The 27,200-nt window shown below is 35.8% G+C and overlaps 1 protein-coding gene across 1 annotated transcript in view; it reads left to right on the top strand.

Annotated features, from left to right (window-relative positions):
- The window catches only part of AP4E1 (adaptor related protein complex 4 subunit epsilon 1), a 58,364-nt gene that overhangs the window by 5,162 nt on the left and 26,002 nt on the right, over positions 1–27,200 (top strand). Inside the window, exons 3-13 of the mRNA XM_040620642.1 lie at positions 98–221; positions 3,818–3,891; positions 4,347–4,468; positions 9,467–9,626; positions 11,295–11,461; positions 14,463–14,536; positions 20,505–20,627; positions 20,926–21,035; positions 23,568–23,707; positions 25,388–25,500; positions 25,612–25,730. Coding sequence (XP_040476576.1) covers positions 98–221; positions 3,818–3,891; positions 4,347–4,468; positions 9,467–9,626; positions 11,295–11,461; positions 14,463–14,536; positions 20,505–20,627; positions 20,926–21,035; positions 23,568–23,707; positions 25,388–25,500; positions 25,612–25,730 — 1,326 coding nt within the window. The remainder of the gene's footprint in view (positions 1–97; positions 222–3,817; positions 3,892–4,346; positions 4,469–9,466; positions 9,627–11,294; positions 11,462–14,462; positions 14,537–20,504; positions 20,628–20,925; positions 21,036–23,567; positions 23,708–25,387; positions 25,501–25,611; positions 25,731–27,200) is intronic.

Here is a 27,200-nt window from a genome sequence, read left to right as displayed (position 1 = left end):
AGGGTTCCCCTGTGAAATGATTGCAACATAATTTTAAAAAAATCAAAGTATTCTATTTATTTATGCAGTTACTGGATATTTTGCTTTTGCTTTGCAGAGAATGATGAAGGAATGTATGGTGAGACTTATATATTGTGAAATGCTTGGATATGACGCTTCCTTTGGCTACATACATGCAATCAAGTTGGCACAACAAGGAAACCTTTTGGAAAAAAGAGTAGGTATGTATGTGTGTAAGATTTTTATACTTAATGTTGCCCTTAAAGTTCTAGCAACTGTGTAAAATGAATGATGGCAGCTATATAGTGTGTTTTTAGAACATTGCCTTATAATTTCCGAAGCTTTAGAAGAGAACACTTCAAAAACTCAAAGCCTGTAAGTGAAATCAATCTTACTGATCCATAGCATTTTGGAGTTATGGAGAAGATTAAAAATTGCCTGTGTTTGTGATAGTTAGATGACTGTATGTATTTGTCAAAACTCATTAAACCATAGACTTAAAAATGAGTGAATTTTCTTGTGTGTAAATTATACCTCAACAAAGCTGATTTTAAAGTTTGTCTGACCTCACCAGTTTAATGATCAAAAATGTTTCTTTATAGAATAAAAACTGAAATTCACTTGAATAATTTTAAATATACTGTTCTTAGTTTCATAAATGTTAGCTGTGAGGATTAGAGGTATCTTTTAAAAAATTTTGTCTCTTTAATCCTCCTTTAGGGCTAGTAGGAAATATCCTTTAAATTAAGGTCTTAAATATTTTATTCATATAGGTTCAGCTGTGTATCATAATCCAAGAAGGAAACACATTAGAGTAATATAGGAATACAACATGTTCTTTATTCAAAGGAGTTGATAGTGTCATGTTTTCAAGGATCAGCATTCTTCACAAATTATATTCACCTTTGTCAGATGATGGGATGCGGGAGGGAGGTATTTTGGTAAAGATTCTGAGATTAGGTGTACCCAGTATTCTATTTATTGAAACTCCACTCTTCGAGATTTATTGTATTCTTCCCTCCAAGGGGAATGTCCTCTGGCATCCTCTTCGCATTCCAAATCAAGTTTTAACTCTTCTGTGAGCACGTGGGTGGCTCTTACCACCTGTCATCTTTTGGTGTTGCCTTTTCATATATTAATGTTTTAGCTCTCGAACTAATTGTAAGATTCCTAAAGGCAAGGAAACTTGGTGCTATAATTCTGTACAGCTGTTGCTATGTAGTGCTTCTTAGACTTTCATGTAATTTTTTCATTTTCTATTTAATTTCATTTTAAAAATAGATGAAGTGTTACATTGTTCAAAAGGTAAGACCTTATAAAAAGGTATAATCGAAGAAGTCTCACTTTTATCTCTAGCCCCTCTTACCCAGTTTGTTCCTTATTCCCATAGGTAACTATTTTCATTAGTTTCTGATTAATCTTTCCATTGTTTCTTTTTGTAAAATAAGCAAATGCACTGGTGTACACTCAAATATTCTCTCTTACACAAAAGATAGCACAGCTGTACAGATTATTCTACACCTTGTTTTTACATCTTCATACTTTTATACAGTTGCATCATTTTCATTGGATGGATGGATAGGCTATAGTTTTTCAACCAGGTCTCTGTTGGTGGTCATATGGGTCATTTTTTATTTTTTTGCTCTTGTAAATAATGTTGCAGTGAATAACCTTGTACATGTGTTCTTCATAGTTATGGAAACTGATTTTAACAGAGACCTCAGAGTCATTTGTATTGAGGTTTATGATCTTAGGGAAATATTTTATTGCCATGTAGAGGGACATATATCTGTAGGTATCAGAAATTTTTTGTGTGCTTATGAGAAGTTGTTTTTTTTAAGATACCGTTTAAACCTTCCATATGTCTTCACTCTGGTACTATTGCCTCTTCAGCTTTTCTGAGATTTCTCAGACTAGCTTTGGTGCTTTTCTGATGGAGATGCTGTCTTATTTTTTATGTGAATATTGTTGAATAAATACTTTTCAGTACTTAAGTCAGGCATTATGTTAGGTGTTTTATCTTGTGAGATAGGAGAAAACTGAGGCTCAGAAAGGTTAAGTCACTTGTCCAAGGTCATACAGCTAATAAATGGTGGAGCCAGAATGTAAACCCATCTTTCTGTGAGTCAAAGCTTGTATTCTTATCTTATCTTATATATCACTCTTTTATATCAAACATATTCCATAATCATAGTCATTATTCTTTGTCTTCTGGAACCTTCTCATCTTGAGTCACCAAATATTCTGTCCCCTGTTTCCTGGGGGTCAAAAATAGTGAGGATATTTTTTGTAACAGATAGGATTAAGGTTTTGTTGAGATGGTCTTTGAATTTATTCATCTCCTACCTTGATATTGGTGACTTGGGTGTGGGTGATACCTTAGCTGATTACAGGAGTTCTCAGCAATCTGATAAGACATAATCTCTTTAAATGTTCCCTAGGGTTTTTCTCATCTCTTTCTTGCCCCTGGTTATACTCTTTTTTTCTTTCTCACATTTGCTGCTCCTATCTTCGGTAAAGATGTTGCAGGGGGTCATGCTTGCTACTTCTCTGCTGTTCACAGCAGACACACACAGTATGTGGGTAATGATGGGGACAGTTAACATTAGAATCCCTAAAGAGGGGACTGAAAGAACTGAGAAGAATGGAAAACAATGAGAGTGGGAGTCAGGGAACAGGGCCTCAGTGTAGACTGTGTGGAGAGACAGGACAGCATAGGGATTAAAACTTGAGCTCAACTCCTGCTGGCTGGGTTTGAGTGCTGGTTCCACCATGCAATAGATACAGACTTTGTGCAGTTACCCTTTTTTGGCCTCACGTTCTTTTGGGGCATAATAATACTTCATAGAATTGTGAGGATTGAATGAGATGAGGCTTGTAATGTACTGATCCATAGTAACTGTCTAACACGTTATCAGTATGAAGGGGGACAAGAAAATGACATGGACGTTAAGCGTCTGCCTTCGGCTCAGGGCGTGATCCCGGGGTCCTGAGATCAAGCCCTGCATCGGGCTCCCTCCTCCGCTGGGAGCCTGCTTCTTCCTCTCCCACTCCCCCTGCTTGTGTACCCTCTCTTGCTGGCTGTTTCTCTCTGTGTCAAATAAATAAATAAATAAAATCTTTAAAAAAGAATAAATAAAGAAAAAGAAAAGAAAATGACGTGGAGTGTCTAAGTCCATATACATGGCATTTGTCATAGTATTAATACGTTTTCTCAATCCTAAGATGTACTCTTTTATGTTTTAATATTGAAATAAAAATGCGTACATTTAATGTGGTAGACAGTGTTTCTTTCCTCAACAACTGTTATTTCTTCAGTAGTATATTTTCGTATTGAGGAAATAGGATGTTGTTTATGGCTTAATATATGATTTACGTCATATGGGTTGGTATTGGGTGGCTCATTCAATAATAACAAATAGCCAGTAACTCCCTAGTAGCTATAGTAGCTCTTAGTTTTTGAATAGTTGTATGTTTGGCTACAAGATAGAAAATAGTTTGATTGATTTTGTAGAGATATGCACAGAAGATAGAAGGCATATATTTCTTATGTCATTTATAGGACTTTAAGTTGGTATAGGTAGCCTCTTTTCCATTTCAGGTGTATCCTGTGTTACATAATTATGAAAGATTTCAGGATAAAGAATGCCTGAAATCTTTTTTAGAACCTCATATTTTACAATCTGTCTTTATAGTTACCTGTAGCTGTAATCTTTGACACTTACATTTTCAAATATATTATTGCTTTGTTTAATTTCTCGGGAAAAGTTCATTTTTTGGCAGGTAGTAACGAGACTTTCCCCCTCAAATTTTATAGGTTATTTGGCTGTTTCTTTATTTCTACATGAAAATCATGAACTGCTGCTTCTCCTTGTGAATACAGTTGTAAAGGTACAGTATTATATGTTGGTAAATATGAAGTCCTAAATTATTCTTCCAGGCATCTGACATTTCACCTCAATCATATTGAATTAGATATTGAATTAGATATTGAAATAGATATTTTCAGAAGAAGCCAGGCTTACAGAATGGGCTTAGAAAGATCTTTTGATGAATCAGTTTCTGAGTTTGTAAAATGAGGCTAATAATAGAACTTAATTAACCCAGTGGTAAGGGTTAAATGAAACATGCTCCTGCTGCTATTAGGGTTTCATTTGAAAGCAGATCTCCAGAATTTTAGTCAGATGCAGTTTTCCAGCTGTTGTCTTTTTTTCCAGGATCTGTTCTGAATGTACAAATTAATTATAAAGTTAGTAGAAAACTCTTACATAGGACCATTGCAGTGTTGAACTCACTAAGTTCCAGAATTTGCACTGAATGTTTTGTTTGCTTAATCATTACGTTAGGACTTGCAGAGCACTAACCTGGTGGAAGTATGTATGGCTCTTACTATCGTCAGCCAGATTTTCCCTCGAGAAATGATTCCAGCTGTTCTTCCATTAATTGAAGATAAACTTCAACATTCTAAGTAAGTAAATTATTTTTGGATATGTTTCTATACTATTTCAAAACAAAAATTTATTATAACTTTAACAAAAATTTATTATAACTATCAGGGTGGAGGATATCTTTGACTGCCAGATATAATGCAAAAATCCCTGATAGCATCATCCTTTATTTTATGTGGGTTCGAGAAAATGCCAGCAGCTTTCTAAAGTTAAACTGAGAGGCAGTGAGGTTTAGTGTCAGGAATCTGTGGCTTTCCTCCCAGTTCTACCACTAACCAGCAGTGGTCTTGTTTTTCCTTTGGCTATATGGGGTTGGTTGAAGCATGTTAGTTTTCACAGAGTTGTTTTGAAGATAAAGTGAAATAATGGAAAAAATCTAGCAGTGATTGAAGTGCTATGAATGCCATAACCAAACTGTAGCATTCAAATTCTGTTTTATAGCAGAATATATCCAGATAAACTTTAACTTGTAGTATTTTGCTAATCTTATCTTGTAAGATGCCTTAACTCTCCTTATCAGCTTGACTTACTTTTTCACCAATTTTTTTCATTTTAAAAGACTTTAAGAGAGAGAGAATGAGAGTGAGAGCAAGAGAGCACAAGCAGGGTGAGGGGTAGAGGGAGAAGCAGGCTCTCCACTTCTCTAGGAATTGGGAAGAGAATCAACAATTCTAATATGTAAGAGGTAATTCTGCCTAGTAATATTAAATTGGGCAGGGAGCCCGATGTGGGGACTCGATCCTGGGACTCGGGGATCATGACCTGAGCTGAAGGCAGATGCCTAACCGACTGAGCCATCCAGGCGCCCCTGTTTTGTTTTGTTATTTCGTTCTTGTTCTGTTTTTGACCAAGCCCCCTAACTTCATAACCTTTAGAGCTAGGGAAAAGTTTGCAATCACTCTTTCCTTTTTTTTTTTTTTTTTTTTGGTGATTACAGTATTTTAGTTATACATGCATTCTTAATATTTTTTGTTATTCATACAATATTTATTTTACATGTCTCTTTAAGCTAGTATTTTTAGTGTTCTGAGATTATAAAATGTCTTACGATTTGTATTCTTTCAGAAATTTTGGACCATGAATCTTCTGGCTAAAATGATAGCTTTTATCAAGAATTCTAGAATAACTTTGTAGGCTTTTCAAACTTGTTTAAATGTTTTATTTATGTCAGATCTGTGTTCAGAACAAATGATGACTATAGACAATTATTACTGAAAATAAAATAGTGTTTTTCTTAAATGATTACAGGTTGATCTGATCATAGCAGAACATTATTTTTATGTAATTTTTCCATACCCTCACTGTTTCATGGTAATCAAATACTGAGCCTTTGTATGAGATCCTTCTGAGAACTGAATTTTTTCTGTATTGCTTCCCATGTACTCTGATTTCAAATCCTGGCCTCTCGTGTCTTCCACCAGTTAGACTTTTTGAAACTCTGCTTCTGCCATTATGGCCATACCTAACTCCATGCAGAAGAACTTGAGTCAGAGCTATAGGTAGGCCAGTGGATGTCACAAAGAAGATGGTACTTGGACTTGACTTTTGAATTTCACCATGCCAGACCTGTAGCCTCAATCCAGGTGTCCTGATGTCTTGTTAGTACCACCACAAAGGGCCAGGCCTGCGGATTCCTGAGCCTGTTGAGTGTTTGCATTCTTTCATCTCAGTTCATTTACCTACTCTCTCTTCAGAACTGAAATTGGTTAACACTCAATAGCAATACACTGAGATGTAGTTTACAGTCACCATAGTATTAATAATGTTAATGGCAAATCTGTTGTTAATCTGCTTTTGCTTTCTCTGTAAAAAAAATTTTCCATCATGGCATAGTCTAGGAAGATAATGAGTTGCTTGCTAATGGAATTTAGAAGATGCTAAATTTGACATTTGTTAGGAATCTTATAAAAGGTATTCTTGAGTGGAACACAGGATTGTATTGAATAATTTCAATTTTGAAATCTATGATTTTAAGCAACAGAAATACGTATTAAGGAATCCTAAAAGTAAATACTTCACTTTTGTGACATTTGCTGCCGTTATGAGCACTGCCAGCATAGCCTGCAAATATGAAATATTTAGAAATAGGTATGAGTGAGAATAACAAGGAATATACTTCCTTGGAAATTACATTAGAATATAGGATAGCAACTTGTTATTTTTGCTTCTTATGTGCTAGACATTATCTATTACAAATTAAGTGTAGATTAGTGTAAACTTCCCTCTTCGTTGTGTTTTTATTTTTATTTATTTATTTATTTTATTTTGCTGGTATACATTTATTAGGATAAAGATTTGAAAGCAGGTGCTCCTTTTAATATCTCATGATGAACATTCACATTGACAGGAGTATTGGACATTAGGACCTTGAATAAATTTCACATGATTTATTAAAGATTATTTAAGCTGTTTAAACTTTAGTGGTAGTTTGTTAATGTACAAAGTTTTGTCAGTTTTCACAGTTAAATCATCAGTGAAGATTTTTGTTTTTTTTTCAACTGAGGTGTAAGTTACATAGTAAAAATGTTTTATTTTGCTTAATTTTCGAGTAAGTCTTAGATTCTCCTAAACTTTGAATTCTTTTTTTTTGCTTGTCTTGTCTTGTTTTATTTTTTTAAAATTTTTTTCATAATAATATTTTTATTATATTATGTTAGTCGCCATACAGTACATCCCTGGTTTTTGATGTAAAGTTATATTTATGTGAGTCTCTTTCTGGGCTTTTTATTCTGTTTCATTGATCTATTTGTCTATTATTTTACCAATACCACACTGTCTTGGTTATTGTAGCTTTATAGTAAGTCTTGAGGTTGGCTAGTGTCAGTCCTCCAACTTTGTTCTTCTCCTTCAGTATTGTTTTGGCTATCTTGCATCTTTCACCTCTCTATATAAATTTTAGAATCAGTTTGTCAATTTCCACAAAATAACTGGCTGAAATTTTGATTGGGATTGCATGAAATCTACAGATCAAGTTGTAAAGAACTGACATTTTTATAATATTAGGTCTTCCTCTACATGAATGTGGACTACCTTTCCATTTATTTAGTTCTTTGATTTCAATCACAGAGTTTTAGAGTTTTCCTCATTATAGAGTTTGTACATATTTTGTTAGATTTAAACTTAAGTATTTTTTTTGGAGGGGCTAATGTAAATGGTAATGTGTTTTTAATTTTAAATGCCACGTTTTCATTGTTGGTATCCAGGAAAACAATTGACTTTTGTATATTAACTTTATATTCCACAAGCTTGCTACAATCTCTTATTAGTTCCAGGAATTTTTTGTTGATTCTTTTGGACTTTCTACATAGACAATCATGTCATCTGTGAAAAAAGACAGTTATGCACATTCTTTCATGATACTTATTTTATTTCCTTTTTTTGCATATTGCATTAACAAGGACTTCCAGTATAATATTGAATAAGAGTATTAAGAATGGACATTCTTGTCTTGTACATAATCTTAGTGGAAAACTTCAAATTTCTCACCACTAAGTACGATGTTAGCTATAAGGGTTTTGTATATATTCTTTTTTTCTCCAGCAGATTTATTATTTTTTGGAAGAATTAATATAGTTAAAATGTCCATGCTACCCACAGCAATCTACACTTTCAATGCTATCCCGATCAAAATACCAATGACATTTTTCAAAGAACTGGAATAAACAGCCTTTAAATTTGTGTGGAAGCAGAAAAGGCCCCGAATCACCAAGGAATTGTTGAAAAGGAAAAACAAAGCTGGCAGCATCACAATGCCGGATTTCGAGCTGTACTGCAAAGCTGTGATCACCAAGACAGCATGGTACTGGCACAAAAACAGACACATAGGCCAATGGAACAGAATAGAGAGCCCAGAAATGGACCCTCAGCTCTTTGGGCAACTAATCTTTGATAAAGCAGGAAAAAACATCCGGTGGAAAAAAGACAGTCTCTTCAATAAATGGTGCTGGGAAAATCGGACAGCTACATGCAAAAGAATGAAACTTGACCACTCTCTCACACCATACACAAAGATAAATTCCAAATGGACGAAAGACCTCGATGTGAGACAGGAATCCACCAAAATCCTAGAGGAGAGCATAGGCAGCATCGGCCACAGCAACCTTTTTCATGACATATCTCCAAAGGCAAGAGAAACAAAAGATAAAATGAACTTGTGGGACTTCATCAAGATAAAAAGCTTCTGCACAGCCAAGGAAACAGTCAAAAAAACTAAGTTTTTTTTTTTTTAAAGTTTTTATTTATTTGAGAGAGAGCAAGCATGAGTGGGGAGTGGGTGTGGGGGGGAGAGGCAGCGGGAGTAGCAGACTCCCCACTGAGCAGGGAGCCTGATGCGGGGCTCACGGGGCTCAATCCCAGGGCCCCGAGATCATGACCTGAGCTGAAGGCAAACGGTCAACCCACTGACCCACCCAGGTGCTCCTACCATCCCCTTCACTGGAATGACATTTTTGAAACATGAACTGGGCAAGGGGAAGAGTAACATCTTTTAATGTGAGTCTCCCTTTCTATTGCCCTGCCTCCCTGAAGTGTTTGGAATATACTTGCCCATGGTACAGAAAAAGAAATTTTAAAAGGTAGAATGTTAATGAGAATTTCAATATCAATAAAGAAACTGTTCAATATTACTAGGCAGAATTACCTCTTACAGATTAGAATTGTTGATTCTTTTCCCAGTTCCTAGAGAGATGGCTTTCAAAAATGGAATTAGGGAATTAAGGAGCTTATCTTCCTTGTTTGTTCTGGTTTCAAAAGTAATAAATACATGCTTGTTACTAAAAATTATGTAGCTAACGAAATATATAACGTGGGCAGTTAGTCTCTTGAGGTCTTACCTCTTGGAGATAGCCACTTTATATAGTTTGGTGGATTAGAATAAAGAAATTAACAATAAATGTATAATTCTTTCTTTTTATATTAAGGTAATAGCTGATATTTTGAAATCGTCTCATCTACAGTCTTTTCAGACTAAATGCCTGACAAGTCAGATGGTTTGTTTAAATTTTATTTTTTATCTTTAGGGAGATCATACGAAGAAAAGCTGTTCTGGCATTATATAAATTCCATCTCATTGCTCCTAATCAAGTACAGCATATTCACATTAAGTTTCGGAAAGCACTTTGTGACAGAGATGTTGGGGTCATGGCTGCTTCTTTGCACATATACTTTAGGATGATTAAGGTGAGTTGGAAATGTCAGGAGGTACTTAGTAGTTGCCATTAGAAAAGTGTAATTATGGAATTAAAAGAAAACTCAGATTTTTCAGTAAAATGCTTAATTAACATTTCAAGTTTTTATTATTGACTATTTTTTATTATTGATTATTTAATAGTAATTTTTGCAAGTAGTTTGATAGCATGAGTTGTTGGCATATTACAGAATTAGTCTCTCTTAAAGGACCAAGTTTTTTTAAGTTACTAAAGATGCATGGAAAAATGGTAGCTATAGAACGTGATTGAAATTTGCAGATTTGTGATTTTTCAAGCAGTGACTTTCTTTTAAATTTAAAAGAAATATATTTTATTTCTATATCAGAGAGAGAGAGCGCACACAAGTGGGGGAGGGACGTAGGGAGAAAGAGAAGCAGACTCCTCCCTGAGCGCGGAGCGTGACCCAGGGCCTGGTATGGGGCTCCATCCTTGGACTCTCAGATCATGATCTGAGCCAAAGGCAGACACTTAACCAACTGAGCCACCCAGGTGTCCGAAGCAGTGACTTTCTTTTATACAACTTCCTGAGATGTCTAACAGCTTATAGGAATGAAGAGAGTCAATGGAGGTTGTGCAAGGTATATAGACTACAGTGTTGACTCCTTACACTGATACTGTGTCAGATGAAAAGGGAAGGTTGAGTGGTATGGTAAAATTTTCTCAGTGGTGATACAGGTTTATACTAATTCAGCCCCAGTGTATTGCCTGAAACCCTTTGTATGTTTTATATATACGTGAGAGACTCCATGAGTATTATAAAACAAAATGGCATATGTTATTGAATTCAGTTTACAATTACAGAATTGAAGATTGTCTTCATTTTTATGCATTGTGCTCCAAAATAGATTGGTATAAATCGATATTTGATGTTAAATCTTATTTTTCCTCTAATGTTCACTAAACTTTGAAAGAGCTGTTATTTCCCTTCTAAAAATATGTCCTTAATAATGAAATAAAAATTACAATGAAGAATCTGATGTTTACTTTGAGGAATGTGTATGTAATTTCCCCAGTCCAAGAGATTAGTAGATGGATGATCAAAGCACACTCATTCAGAAACACAAGTATGTTTAAATACTATGGGGTTAGTTAATTTTTAAAAGACAGATGCACTGATTTGGGGAGGTTTGAATGTTTGAGGAGTCTTGACTGTGCTGGGTGCTCTTCCACCCAGAGCACATTTAGATCGTTTACGTGAGAAGTCTTTTTTGCAGACAAAGTTCAGAGATTGCACACGGGCCTTGATTTTCATCAAAAGTAGAAATAATGCTGTCCCTTTTCAGTATGCCAGTTCTTTTCCCTTTTCGATTTAATTGCTGATATTGGCTAGTAAAATTCTATATAAGATGTAATTATAAGAATTTATGAAATGTGATTAAGATTCTGTGTGGGGACAAGTAGCTATTGGTGGAAGCTTTTTGGGGGATGATTCAGCTTTGGATCAGGTAGCCAAGGGAGTTTCATCAAGGAAGAAATCAAACTAATTAGATTAGAGTACTGTTTATTAAATGTGCACATGAAACTTCTAACTGAACATATACTAAGTTAGATTCTGTATGGCATTTCAACCAGGTCTATTTAATATTTGATAAGACATTATTATTAACAGAACATTTTCTGTTTTGTTTTTTGGGTATAGGAGAATTCATCTGGATATAAAGACTTGACGGGGAGTTTTGTAACAATATTGAAGCAAGTAGTTGGAGGAAAGCTCCCAGTAGATTTCAATTACCACAGTGTGCCAGCGCCATGGATACAAATCCAGCTCTTGAGAATACTAGGTCTTCTAGGAAAAGATGATCAAAGGTAAACTAATTCTAAGTAAATTTGATACCCTGATAGCCCTTCACCTAGAAGTTTCATAAGTCAGATTCTCCCAGTGTTTAATTGGCTTAATAATGATAAATAAACTACCGTAAGAAATACATAACAGGTTGCTAGGATAATCCTAGCTCTCTGCTTATCTAAATCCTGCTCATATGGAAAGGGACCTTTGAGGCTCCATATCTTTCATGAAGCCTTCTTAATCATTCTAGTTTAGGGATCGAGAAACTTTTTGTAAAGGGCCAGACAATAAATATTTTAAGCTTTGTGGGCTGTATGTTGTCTGTTGCAGCCATTCAAGCCTGTTGTTGCATAGCTTAAAAGCTGCCATAGACAATATGTAAATGAATGAACATTTCTGTGTTCCAAAAAAACTTTCTATGGACATTAAACTTGAGTTTCATATAATCTTTTTTGTTGTGAAATATTATTCTTTTGATTTTTTTCCCCCCAATCATTTAAAAATGTAAAAACCATTCTTATCCTGCAGCCATACAAAAGCAAACATCCAGCTAGGACAGGCCCGCAGACTATAGTTTGCTGACTCTTGCTCTGGTTGGGTGTGAGTGCTTCATCTTAATTCATTTGTCTGAGTTACTCTTTTAGCCAGTACTTCATATTAAACTTTTTATGGGTGTCTCTTCAATTATATATATTTTTTGTAACTTTTTATTTTGCCATGGTTTTCAAACTTATAGAAGAGTTCCAAGAACAGTATGAGAAGCTTCCTTATACCCTTTACCTACAGACATCATTTATTTGCATTTGTTAATTGTTCTTTCTCACTCTCTATATATGTGCATGTGTGCGCACATATTTTAAAATTTTTTTCCTGAACTGTTCAAGAGCAAGTCCAACTAGATTTTAGTTCCCTTGAGAGCAAGGACCATAGCTTGAGTCCTTAATGTGTTTCTGTCCTAAGAAAATATTTGCTAAAAAAAAAAAATTTTGCTGATCAGTGTTTTGACTTTATGAGAGGTGGTTCTCCTCCATGCAGTGGGGTACCTTCTAATTCTTTAGCCTGGCTTTACAAAGGGATTGTCTTCTAGGCTCTTGCTCTTAGTAATGCCTTGTCAGTGTCATGTCAGTGTTCATCTGTTTGCAAGCTCCTAATGAGAGCTAATTGGACTATATCACTCCTGGTATTGCCATGTTATTTTTTATGTGTTTCTGAATCTCAATGCCTGATCGAAACCTAAGTAAAAAAACCTGGAGGTGACGAGAGTAGATACGCACATTAGAAATGTTTGTCCTAATTTTATTTTATATAATCCAGCCTGTCCTTTTGTGTAGCTCTAGTTGGAGTTCACTGGAATTCTGTTTTAAAATCACGAATATCATGGTAATGCAACCAGACCTCGCTGGTCTAAAAAGATCCAGTGACCATATGTTGTCATGAAGTAACTTTGGAGGCATTTAGTGAATTTACTAAATTCATTAAGTCAGTATCTTTCTTCTTTCGAACTTTATGGATGAATTTGGGGAATATGTACAATTACAAAGAATATGTACAAAGAGAGTGCTTACCTCCAGAGAGCTCAGTTGAACAGAATTAGGCTCAATGAAATGAATAAAGAGTGGAACTCTTATGATGTTGTGGAACATTAGAATATTTTCTCCTTTGTTGTCCCAACTCTGAGATTTCACGTTAACACAAATTTTGTATTTCTTAAGACATGCTTAGCTTAGTGTGCAAAGTAAAAATGTCATTTTATAACAGGTTCTAATGTATTTAATTAAAAGAGCTAATTTACTGTAAAAGTCTTCTTATATTTATATTCTTTTATATCGTTTGAATATTTTCTTGTGTTTTATAGCATTCTTCGTCTTAGGTTATTAATGTTCTTGATCATGTCTGCAAATGTTTCCACATTTTCATGTGGTTAATTATGACTCTTATGCCAGACATTGGCTTTTAAAATTGAGAAACTAGACTGTAATCTAGGTGTAGTATTACCAAATTTGGGGCAGGGGAGGGAGTAATGTCTGCTTTGTGGTTATTGGCTGGAAAAAGTGCTTACACAATAAAATGAGGGATTTTAGAATATGGTTCAGGATTCTCACTGGATAGTTACACTTTAGTCAAGACAGAACAAAAGCACATGGACTTCAAATTAAATTTTACAGCTGTGTATTTGGAAAAAAGAAATTTTCTGAAAAAGATATAGCGTACATCATGTGTTATTTGTGTAGCCTCGTATGATTTTGATCTGTTTGTTTTACAGTGAAGTTTCTCTGCAAGACTACTCTGTGTATTGTATGTTGATGGTAGTTTTTTTTCTCTTAGTGCTTTTTGAATTTATAAAACATAGACAGAAATGCCAGTTGAGAAGCCATAGTTTCACACTGACCTCTTGCTGAGGATTTTTCTAGGTTTGGAGGCAGAGTGCTCTACAAAGCACTGCATTTTCTTACAGTATCTACCTCAGTCCAGTTACTGTAACTGTAATCAGTAACCGTGAAGACATAGGAATGGTAGAAACCCATTTCACAAAACGTAATTTATATTTAATGTGAATGAAAGTTACAATTTTTTTTCCAGAGACCTTGGTGCTGTTCAAAGAAAGTATTTGAATATTTTTAAAAAACTATATGGTTACTGTCTGGAATAATCTGGATGTGTGAGGTATTACTGTAGTAACTTGAAGCAGGTAGCTTATTTTATTATAAATGAAATTATGAAAGGTAGTGTGTTCAACCAAACAAAAGCCTGATTCATAGACTAGGTACAGGTAGAGGAAAGAGTTGATTGACTTATGGTTATCTCTCCCTTGACTAGTCAGCTTTGATAAAGCAGGAAATTAAACTCATGAAAAAGAGCAAATGGAATCTTGAAGAAGTGAAATTCCCATAACTTCATAAAATGAATTTCTTTCACTTCTTTTCTGTAGATCCTCAGTTTTAAAGAGAGAGAAGTTTGAAAAACTGTTTTATTGAGTTATAATACTATAATTCTACTGCAAATAAAATATCTTTTAAACAGGACAAGTGAATTAATGTATGATGTTCTTGATGAATCCTTACGAAGAGCCGAGTTAAATCACAATGTCACATATGGTAGGTAACATGTAAATGCTACTCTAATGATTAACAGTGTTTTTCAGGATTGTAGCAAAATGTGTGTTAGAATACTGTAAATTCCAAAAGAATTCTGTGTGTTAATTTTTAAGATGGTTCTTTGGGTTATTATTTTTCAATGCAAGCATTAGATAACTAATAGAAATAATTTGAAATTACGGCATTGTTTTAAATGTTGACCTAAGTTCATTATTAAAATTATCTCTCTTTTCTAAATATTTTATTTTTTAATAGAAATTGTTTTTCTATTGAAATTGTTTTCTATTCACTAAGCATCTAATTGACTGTGAAGGGGTGAACTATTAGTTCTTTATTGATTAGTTTGAAAAAGCTCAGTAAAGAAATTGGGCTATTTGGAAATATTCAGAAGCAAAGTAAAACAGCTTGAATTTTGCGTGCTCTGGAGAAGAGCAGTAAAGAGACATTGAGAGATTAACTCAGATGAGAAGTCATTTCTTAATCTAGTAAAGTACTGTGAAATAGGGAGGAAGATCATTACTTGTTCTTTCAGTCAGTGATAAGCTGTGAATCTTTAAGGACAATGATTGTAGAAACATAGGGTGGACTAGAGGGCAGAAATTGCACCAGTTTAACTGTAAGCAAAAGTGCTTGACAAAGATGAAGTAGGAATAAGAAGAAAGGATTGCATGTGTAAGACTAGTACGGGCGTGATAATGTACATGATAGTGAATTGAAATGGTAAATTTTAAAGGATAGATTTATGTTTTGCATGTATAAATGGTAATTAAGGCAATAAAAGTGATTTATTCATTTGTTCAACCAGTATTTATTGAAGGCTTACAAAACAAAAACTTGATTTGTAAACTAGGGAGAGATTGAGAAAAGAGTTGATTGATTTATTTCTCCATGATGAGTCCGGGAGATTAAAGGAAAATGAGGTAGACACAGTCCCTGCCCTTATGAGTGTATAGCATAATGATCAGTTGATACTCTCCAGGATCCTGCTGTCTAATGAGAAGAGTCAGGCCAGAGGTAAGGATGGTCCTTACTGACACAGGTGGTTTGGCTAGGAACTGTCAGAAGATCCAGAAAAGTGTGAGAGTCTTTGCAGGCAGCCAAGTTAAAAAGTTTTGAGATATAATTAGCGTGTAGGATGAATTTAAAAGGCTCTCAAGGAGTTCTGTTTAGAATTAGTCAAGGATCTGCTTTTCTTTTTCTTACAGAAAGTTTTTGTTTTTGTTTTTTTGGTAATTGACATTTCAGCTTTAATTTTATTTTTTTGAATAGGTAATGTATGCACATGGTTCAAAATTCAAAAGGTACACACAAAGGTATACAGTGAACAGTAAGTGTCTCTTTGACCCTTACCACCCACCACCCAGTTCCCCTTCTTAGAGATAGCCACTGTTACCCGTTCCTTTGATTTGGAGAATGCTGTATACCTGAGGAAATATTTTTTAATGTTCTCCGCTAGGGCACCTTTCCTTTATTGTGATTTCTGGGACCAACACCATCAGTTCATTTCTTTGTAGGCTGTCAGTCCAGTGTTCACCTTGACATGGAAACCTTATTGTTTGTTTCCTTTATTAATCTTTCCATTGTTAGGCTCCCCCCCCTTTTTGTATTGATATGGTTTATAACTTACAGTGATTTTATCAATGGTAGACTGTTCTCTAGTAGTGCTAACATAAATATTTTATTGCTTAAGAATGTGAATTTTAAATTATGAACTTCATAAGGGAAGAGACTGTGTCTACCCAGTATCTGGCACTGGGTTAATCAATGAGTAATATGTTTTAATTGAATTAAAGGAAAAGAAGATTACTTTTATCAGTTATCGGATTGGATTTTAGTCTTTATACTTTCTAAACCATATTTTTATGACAGTTCTATTATTACAACTTACCTTAATGTTAAATCAAGACATAAAGCACATCATAGACATTTATTGACTACTGTTATGTACCAGGCATTGTACAAAGTGATATAGAGCATATGAAGAAGTGTAAAATACAGTCTTTGCCTTCAAGGAATTTACAGTATAATGGGAGAAATAGCTTATATATGAAAGCATAATACCAGTATAAGGTAGAATGCTAAGAGGGTGGTGCGGGGAATAAATATTACAGGAGTCCAGAGGTGGTAGAGATCACTGTGGGCCTGAGGCCACACATAAGGATTTATTGATGTAATGGAGCCCTGAAAGGTAGGTAGGATTCAGATAGCCAGAAGGGAAGTCTAGGCGGTCTAGGCAGAGGGAACATGAGAGAGAAGGTGCAGAAGTGGGGATGTTTAAAACTGTTTCAGAGCATATTGACTTACCACAGCCTGCATGGACCGTTCATAGTGGGAGCAGTGGAAAGGCCATATTTTAGAGGTCCTCTCGCGGGAGCCAAATGGATTTGGACTTTATACTGTATAAATCCAGAGATATGGAAGATTTTTAGGCAGGGTACTAGTAAGCTGTTTAATAAATTGGGAGATTATATAAAATGGAGTACAAGGAACAGAACCATCAAAAGTAGATAGACGTGCATTTCCCTGTTTTTCCCACTTAGTGGATATTATATGTAAAATTAACATATGACTGAAAGGTGGAGAAACGAAGGTAGACTGGTTAGGGACCTTGGGATGCAAGGAACAACACCACGGTGAGTACCCTGGGTTTTCTTTTTGCCTCATAGTCCCCAAACTGGGTACTGGAGAGCCAGCAACCTGGAAATGCTGATGGGCGCAGACAAAAATGCCCCAAGAAAAAAGCCTGCTGTCTAGCCAAAGGACTGACAAGAAAAGGGCAAAGTAGCAAGATAGAAAACTTTTAGACAGTAGCCTCTCTCCCAGCCAAGCATCATACACAACAAATTATATCATGGCAGAAAAGACTAAGTGGAAAGCCAAGAATTCCACCTCACCAGGTGTAACCAGCTTCCCAACCCTCCACTGGACTCCTGGTGGAGAAGCCCAAGAGAAGAGCCAGAATTTCATTCCTGCCAGGTGTTGAGGAGGGGCACACCCTCCTCATGATGTGGGAAGCCTGGATTTCACATATTTAAGAATAGGGGGTTAACAAAGTACCTCTCCCCTCTTTGCTGGGGTGGTGTTAGAGAAGCCTAGTGGAGAGTTGGAGCCTTCACCACTGGTCAGGGATACTCAGGCCACCCCAGTGGTGTCAGTGGAGGCCATGTAGGGAGTACTAATGAAGTAATGCCCCTTCCTTTCCCAAGCAGGATAGTATCAGCAGATGTTCCCATCCCCCACCCAGAAGGAACAAGGATCCCTTGCTTCTCCCAAGTATCAAAGGAGAACCTGGGCTTCCACTCCCATAGGGTAGTACCCACATCTCCCTGCCAGAGTCGGATCAGTAGATAGAGATTTACTTCATATGAAAGTGAAGTCTAGTTTGAAGGATATGGTATGAGTGGAACTTCAAATTTTGTGCATAATCCAACCCAAAATACCTATGATAAAACCACAGTGTCAGGAATGTTAGAATGTTATTAACTTTTAATTTGATAATTTTTACTTGATGATATTTTGGTTAGGACGTGGGTTGCTCTAGAAGAGAAAATAAAACTTCACATTGTGTTTTTATGTTTAGAAATCCTCAGAAGCACTTTTTTTGAAACCACTGTAGAGGGGAGACAGCAGGGTGGCTGCTATTTCATTTTGTAGACTTATACTCAGATTTTTGTAGAGCTGAGGAATAAAAGGACTTTGTTCCAGTGGAAAAATAATTAACCTGTTAAATTCTTTTTCAGCTCATTTATGCCTAAGTTGACTAATAAGTGCAATTTTCTAACTATTAATTTTACCTGTACTAGCTTTCCAGAAATCTTAATAAGCATCTAAAAAAGTTTAGGTGAGTAATGAGAACCTTTTGTAGTAACACAGATAGCAGAAGAGTTCTGACTGGCAGGGATCTGTAAAGGAAACCATGTCAATTACAGTAGAAAATGGAGCATCATTATTTTTTTTCAAAGATTTTTATTTATTTAAGAGAGAGCGAGAGCACATGAGTGGAGGGGAGGGGCAGATGGAGAGGGAGAAATAGGCTTTCCACTGAGCAGGGAGCCCAATGTGGGGCTCAATCCCAGGACGGAGGTATCATGACCTGACCCGAAGGCAGACGCTTAACTGACTGAGCCACCCAGGTGCTCTGGAGCAGCATTATTTTTAATCTTACTTAGGACTGGCCTGTAAGTTCAGGGTTTGGCAAACTTTTTCTCAGAAGGGGGCCAGGTGGTAAATATTTTAGGCTTTGTAGGTAACATAGGTTTCTGTCATAAATTCTCCTTTGTTTTGTTTTTTCACAACCTTAATTTTTAAAATTTATTTATATATTTTTATTTTTTTAAGGATTTTGTTTATTTTAGAGATAGTGCGAGTGGGAGGGAAGGGTGAGGAGCTGAGGGGAAGGGGGAAGGAGTGGAAGGGGGAAAGAATCTCAGGCAGACTCTCCACTGAGCAGGGAGCCTGACGTGGGGCTCGATCTCAAGACCCTGAGCTCATGACCTGAGCCAAAACCAAGAGTCAGATACCCAACTGACTGAGCCACCTATGCACCCCTTTTTCACAACCTTTAAAAAATGTAATTGTACACCTGAGACTAATATAAGTTATATATCAGTTATATCTCAGTAAAAAAATGTAAAAATTATTCTTAGTTCACAGGCTTGCAAAAGTAGAGCAAGGGCTGGATTTAGTAGCGATTTATCCACTTCTGCCTTAGTTGGTAGTCACTTGACCAAGCCTTTCTTTGTTTAGTTCATGAACTCATAAAGTCTCTTTTTTTCATAGCATAGAGTAAGGACATTTTACAGCACAACATCTGAATATACAGAGTCTTTTTTTAGGTTTAATTAACTTACTTTGTAAGTTTTTCTTTAAAGTCCATTCCCTTCTTAAAGAGAAATTTATATTTCTGATTTATTTTCTTTCTTTCTCCATAGAAAAGGTTTGTATAAAGCTTTTTACACAAAATTTAGGTGTAAATCAATTGATAGGCAACTTAGCAGTGTAAACATAGCTAGTTGAATACTCAAGATCTGTCTTGTACACAAAAAAGTATCCGATTGTTTTTTTAGGCTTTTGGAAATGGAGAAGTGGTCCTATCAAGGACACTTGGATATGCTTCAACTTGTAGTAGAACTGTTAAGTCTGCTGATTCTATGTCTCCCTTGTCATCGCTGTGATTCCACAGCACGTGCCAGACATAGTGATAGTTCACTGGATCTTCTTTACCGTGGCAAGGCTCCAGCTCCTTGACTCAGGCTCTTCAAAAGAGTTTGAAAAAAATTTTAGTGTCAACTTTGATCATCTATCAGATTTATCAGATCTTTATGTTAGAAAATCAAATTTGGACACTATCAAGATGTTCAGTTGATGGTTCTATGTTCTTTGAGGTTGGCTTTAAAGAACTGACTTGAGGATTTTCATGAAGTGGTCCTACTTTGAAATGAATGCTATAGCATTCTAAAATGATTATATTAAAATAAACTTACATATATTGTTTCTGTGTATAAGTGGTAGAAACTGCCTAAAAACAAATTATTTTAAAGTATTCAAGGAGTGTTGGAAATATCTGTTTGTATAGGAATAATGAACACATTACCTATGTGTCCATTAGAATGTGAACTCCTTAAGGGCAGGGGTTTTTGTCTTTTTTCCCCACTGCTGTATCCATACTATTACAACAATGCCTGGCACATAGGAGGTGTTCAGTAAATACTTGTTTCGTGAATTAATTCATCATTTTTATCTATTAATATATAGATAATTCTCTTTAGATTGTGCTGTGGTAACATAATCCTAATTACTCTAAGCCTGAAAACAACAAGGTTCCTATCTTTGAACATTTTCCATAAATAAGATTTTTTACTAAAACTGACCTTTAATTAGTTTGTTTTGTTGTGAATTCTATACAAGTATGTTCCTTTATTATGCCTTAACGTGATCCCTGATATTTTATATTTTCTTTCTATTCTAGCTATTCTGTTTGAATGTGTACATACAGTTTATTCTATTTATCCTAAATCAGAATTACTTGAGAAGGCGGCCAAGTGCATTGGAAAATTTGTTCTGTCACCTAAAATAAATCTCAAATATTTAGGTAAGATGATTAGATAATTTTTAAAAAAGATTTTACTTATTTATTAGAGAGAGAGCACGTGCGTGCATGCACACGTGAATGGGGAGGGGCAGAGCAGGGGGAGAGAGAATCTCAAGCAGACTCCCTGCTGAGGGTGGAGCCTGATACAGGGCACAATCTCATGACCCTTAGATCATGACTGAGTCACCCAAATGCCCCAAGTTGATTAGATAATTTTGACAGAAATTACAAAGAGAGCTCTTGAAATTTGCTGGTTATTTGTTTCCAGTCAGTTGTATAACTTAATCTTTGTTTCTAGGACTGAAGGCTCTTACCTATGTTATCCAACAGGATCCCACTCTGGCTCTTCAGCACCAGATGACAATAATTGAATGCTTAGACCATCCTGATCCCATTATTAAAAGAGAGGTAAACTGTTATTTTGAATAGCGTATGCAGAGTGTTAGAACTTCTAAACTTTTCTTTGGTATTATGAAGAGAATAGAGTAGTGGGCATTGTGTATGTGTATATGTATACACACAGACATGTATTTTAACTGTTGAGTATATTTTATTCTTTCTACTGAAATTTAAGGAGCTTTTCTAAAAAGGCCTTGTGTCAGTATCCTCACAAATGGATTTAAACTATGAGTTGGAGGATCTGGGTTCAGTTACTTGTATGGATTCATTAATATCTTTTTGGTCCAAGAGAAGAATTGAATTCTGTTTCCAGGTCTTTCTGTTAACACAACTTAAAGTGTAATTTATGACTATTAATATTTGTTCATATTCTCCTTAACATCTGTAAAGTAGGCTAATGCATTCTTTATTAACTATGTAGGAATTTTGAAAGAATTAATAAAAATATCCCCAAAATGATTTGAACTGCTTGGAAGGAAAGTTGTATAATTTACTTAATTTTTTTCAACTTTTTCCTTTTGTAGAATAGTTTCAGTGTCCACTTGAGTGTCCATATAAGTATTTCTGTTAATTTTCATGAAAGAAATTACTCTGTACCTTCATTTAAAATGGTATATGGGACCTATGAGTAGATATTTTTATTTTTTATTTAAAAAATAAAGTTAATTTATTGAACATCTAAATTACTTAAAAGCAATGAGTGAAAATAGCTTATTGAAAGAACACTATTTCATTAAGCAATTATAACTTTAAAAGATAAGTTTATACATTTTGAATTTTAAAAAGGTGCTTTTTTTTTTAAGATTTATTTATTTGATAGCGAGCACGAGCAAGAGAGAGAGCATGAGCAGGCAGGGGAGGCAGAGGGAGAGGGAGAAGCAAGCTCCCCGCTGAGCAGGGAGCCTAATACAAGACTCAATCCCAGGACCCTGGGATTTTTTTTATGAGAGAGAGCAGAAAAGGGGGGGCATAGGGAGAGGGAGAGACAGAAACTTAAGCAGGCATGGAGCCTGGGGTGAGGCTTGATCTCAGAATCCAGAGTTGGACGCTTAACTGAGTGAGTCACCCAGGTGTCCCATATTTTTTCTTTTTGCATTCATATTTTTAATCTTCCCAAAATTGTTACCTGCCTCAAATGAATCTGGGAAGTTTATAGATATACTAATTCCTATGTGTGGGCATCCCAGAAAAATGATAAGACACCAAAGGACAATAACTAATAATTATATGGCTCTTCCACTTTGAACAGACATAGAGCAAGTGTTTTCTTTGTGTGATTGGCTACCAAATTGAACAGAGTTGACTTAGGTACACTTTTCTTATTGCTATATTTAATTTGGAGGCTCTCATTTAAAAATGAGAGTCAAAGGGAAAATAAAATTATCATGTCTGACCTGTTTAAAATTATCAAGTCTGATCTGTTTGTCTTTTACCTGTAGTGAGAAAAGTAGTTTGAATTCTTTGGGGGAAGGTATTGAATATCAGTGGTGCCCCAAGAAGGCACTGCAGTACTGTTTCTTTGGGTGCCACTGTCACATCTAACCTCTATAAGTAATTGCATATCAAGAACTTTGGTCCCTGGGTATGAAGTAGCCTGTTGCTTCGAACTGGGATTCCCTTTCACTGGTTTTATTACCTTTCTTTCTTACAGGGAGAAAGAAGACAAGAAGGAGCTAGCATAAAAGACCTCTAGCCATGCAGTTCCTAATACCATATCCCATGCAGTTCTGGAAATGCTAAATTGCATGGTCTTAGAGTAGGAAATAAATTGGGTGTAAATTATCTAAAAATATATAATGTATACTTCAGAGTCTACAAGGAGCATGTCTGAGACAGCTAGATAAATTGAAAACTATTGATAGGGGGACCTGTGTTTTTGTAGATTTTAAATGGAGCTAAAGATTAACTGAAACAGGTATCTTTTGTACTTGAAATCCTGGCTGTAAAGATTGAAAAATTATAAAGAGCGCTAAAGGTATTTTGAACAAGTTTGACAAATACGATATGTGGAAATTCTTTTGCAGCTAATGTTGTTGATCCTAAAATACCAGTAAATGATACCTTCTCAGTACCGCCCTTGGTCTCATACTGATTTCTGGGAGTTACAGTAGTTTTAGAACCTTAATGTAGGTCCTCAGAAAGTCCAGCCAAATGGGAGCTTACCGTGGTACTGGTTTTCCTTCATCTTACTTGAAGAAGTAAGAGGTATGTTCCTGAGCACTGTGAAAGTGGCTCTAACATGGTTTTTCCTTGCTGCCTGAGATTCTGATAGGGCTTGTAAGGCTTTGAAGCACTTGAGCCACCAGCCTTTGTCTATTGAGAGGCCATTTGCCCTCAGCTGACAAACCCACTGAAGGGCTGTTTTCTATTGTTTGGGTAGTGTGGAAAATATAGTTTGCAAGACTGGATTTTTGTATGTGTATGTATGTGTGTATATACACATGCACAGACAGGCATAAGTAATACAGGTTTAAGTAGCTGTTCTATTTTAAGAAAATAGATTATAAACCCTTTAATTTTTTATTCCTCTTTCTTAAATAGACTCTGGAACTTCTTTACAGAATTACTAATGCACAAAATATAACAGTGATTGTCCAGAAAATGCTTGAATATTTACATCAGAGCAAAGAAGAATATATTATCGTCAATTTGGTTGGCAAAATAGCTGAGCTTGCTGAGAAATATCCTTTGTTTGGACCATGAGTCATGAATACCTTTAGTTACACAGTGACTTTAGAATGATTGGTTTAGGTATGGTCACTTGCAAGTTGAGTTCAGAGATACAGCGATAATTTTTCCCATACCTGATATTTAAGCCTTTCTTATCAAAAACAGGAATTTGTGTAGGCTTCTTAGTGGATAGTCTTTTTCCTGGTTCTTTTCATTTGATTGGTCAGGATTTTTTAAAATATTTATTTAATTATTAGAGAGAGAATGGGGAGAGGGGCAGAGGGAGAGAATCTCAGGCAGACTTGCCACTGAGCGGGAAGCCCAACGTGGGCCTGATCTCAAGACCCATGAGATCATGACCTGGGCTGAAATCAAGTGTCAGATGCTCAACCGACTGAGCCACCCAGGTTCCCCTCAATTGGTCAGTATTATGAGCAAAAAGATACAGGAACCTCTGCCTGATTCCTCTTTCAGCACTGCTTCATCTTTTTTTTTTTTTTTTTTAAGATTTTATTTATTTATTTGCGAGAGAGAGAGCACAAGCCGGGGTGGGGGGTGAAGAGGCAGAAGGAGAGGGAGAAGCAGACTTCCGGCTGAGCAGGGAGCCCAGTGCAGGACTCGATCCCAGGACTCTGGGGTCATGACCTGAGCTGAAGACATACGCTTAACTGCCTGAGCCATCCGTGTGCCCCAGTGCCTCCTTATCTTTGACTTTACTTCACACTTAGTTTCCTTTCTGGTAAAAGTTCTTGTTCTGCAAGGGGGCCTTGGGAGTAGGGATCAGCATGCTAAAATTTATCCTTTCCACTGTTTATACTGGAAATTGTCACAGTAAGGTGGTTGGGAACTCCATTCGCATGTCACTTTTCTTATTTATTTATTTATCTATCTATTTATTTATTTATTTTTTAAAGATTTTAAAAGATTTTATTTATTTTTTTGACAGAGAGACAGCCAGCGAGAGAGGGAATAGAAGCAGAGGGAATGTGGAGAGGAAGAAGCAGGCTTCCTGCTGAGCAGGGAGCCTGATGCTGGGCTCGATCCCAGGACCCTGGGATCATCCCCTGAGCCAAAGGCAGACGCTTAATAACTGAGCCACCCAGGCGCCCCAACATTTGCTTTTTAAAAGTTAGAGTAACTTTGTAGGTCACAAGGAGATCCTATTCTTTTTAAGATGTCTTATTTAAATCTAAGAGTAAACGCACAGTGTTAAGACAGTTGTCTTGGAAATAGCTTAAGAATAGTTTCGTGCTAGCCAGTGCTATAGCTGTAGCCAGCGGAATGATAGAATTTTAGAACTTTAGAATTTTAGAAGTGGAACAGATTAGAAAAGAGGTTAAACAGTTTGTTCAGGTAGACACACCACATTTAAGCCTCTTTGAAGTGTAGATCATTTTCCATTTTTTGTCCTTAGTCAGCTGGAACATTTCATTAAGTTATTTCACACTTATTTATTGGATGCTTAGTTATGTACAAGGAACAGTGCTAGATGAAGTTTTAGTTTATAAATAAGCTTTTACTGAGCACCTATTTTACATAAAACTGGAGTATAGAATAATTTATTGGAAGAGGTTAAGAGAAAAATGACAAAGTAGGATGGGTTGGGGGTTACTCTTCAAAAGGTTGATGCAGAAAAGATAATTTTAATAAGTGGCATTTGGAAGTATACTTGTTCTTAACACTGTGGACACATATGCCCCTGATAATGCTTGGTTTATTCAGACAATGAATGCTGTGTTTTCAGTGGGAGGAGATGTCATGCATCCTGATATTCCCAATAACTTTATGAGACTGCTTGCGGAAGGTTAGTAAATTACTGCATTCTGTAAAATAGAGATCCAACAATTAACTGTTTTATTACAGAGTCCTTAGAGAATTTAGTGGAAGTTAAAATGATGTATCCATTTCTTTGTAGGTTTTGATGATGAAACAGAAGATCGACAATTAAGGCTTTATGCAGTTCAGTCTTATCTCACTTTACTAGATGTGGAAAATGTGTTCTATCCACAGAAATTTCTTCAAGTTATGAGTTGGGTGAGCAAAGTACATTGGATCATATGTATTTATAACATTATTTTTTATAAAACCAAATACTAACGATATATTTCCTTCAGAAGTCATTCAGTTCTACTCTGCTGACTCCTTCAGCTGTCAATTTCTTTCCCAGATCCCAAGATCTGAATCTTGACTGGTGAAGGATCCACTTCCAAGCACATGTGGTTGTTGGAAGAAATCAGTTTGTTGCAGCTATAGGACTGAGGGTTTGAGGTTTAGACTGTTGACTGTAGGCTACCCTTAGCTTCTAGAGCTGCCTTCAGTTTCTTGCATGTGGACCTCCCGACATGCCTCCTTGCTTTATCAAAGCCAGCAAAGGAGATCATCTCTTTGTAAGATGAAGGTCAATGAAGGTCACATTTTATGTAATACAATCATAGGTAATTGCATGCATACTGTCACTCTGTGTATTTTTTGGTGTGCATATGGGTGAGTTTCTTTAGGGGGAGATTTGGTGAAGTACAACTACTGGATCATAGGATATACATATTTTAATATTTTATACTTTGGCCAAATGTTAGCATGTTAACTTAAATTTTACCCAGATTTTTAAGAATTTTTTTTCCTCAAATATGGGAAAGTTGAAAGACTAGTAGAATAAATACCTCTATACTTTTCATCTAGATTCCCAGTTAATATTTTTAACTACTTTTGCTTTACTGCATCTGTTATGTAGAGCTACCTATGTACAGTGTGTTTTGCGGAGTTATTTACAATAGACTTGCAGACATCATGACACTCCATAAAAAAATTCAGTGTGGATCTTCTAAGATTGACATTGTCCTGTCATAGAACCATTATCATACCTAAGAAATGTAACATTAGTCCATTAATATCACTTACTCTATAGTCCATGTTTACATTTATCCATTTGTCCAAAAAAGGTCTCTTATGGCTGTTTTTCTGCTACTCCCAATCCTGGATCCATTCAGGGTTCACAAATTACATTTAGTTGTCATATTAGCTTCTTTTATTTTATACTGATCCTCCGTTTCTTTTTATTTTCATGGCACTGATTTTTTGGATGAATACTGTTGATTTATAGAATATCCACCATTGTGAATTTGCCTCAATATTTCTGGTCTGGTAAAACATTTTTAGCAAGAATACTACTTCGACAATATTATGTACTTCCCACTACATCATCAGGATGCATCTCATATCAGTTCCTCTAGTCATTGGTGATTTTAAGTTTCATTGTTTGGTTAAGATGACTTTTAGATATCTCCATTGTAAAGGTGCCCTTTCTCCTTAGTAACTTATTACTAATCTGTGAGGTGATTCTGTGTGGCTGTGCATGAACATCTTTTCCTCATCTGTCTTTCACCAATGGTTTTAGTATTGGTAATCCTTGCCTACCTGGGTTACTGTATTGGCCGCCATTCGTTTTTTTCCTCTGTCACTCCATATATTTATACTGCCTTTATGTCTTTCTGCAACATACAGATT

This window comes from Ursus maritimus, unplaced genomic scaffold, assembly GCF_017311325.1.
Source record: "Ursus maritimus isolate PB19 unplaced genomic scaffold, ASM1731132v1 scaffold_35, whole genome shotgun sequence".
Lineage (NCBI taxonomy): Eukaryota > Metazoa > Chordata > Mammalia > Carnivora > Ursidae > Ursus > Ursus maritimus.
This window is presented reverse-complemented; position numbering and strand designations above follow the sequence as displayed.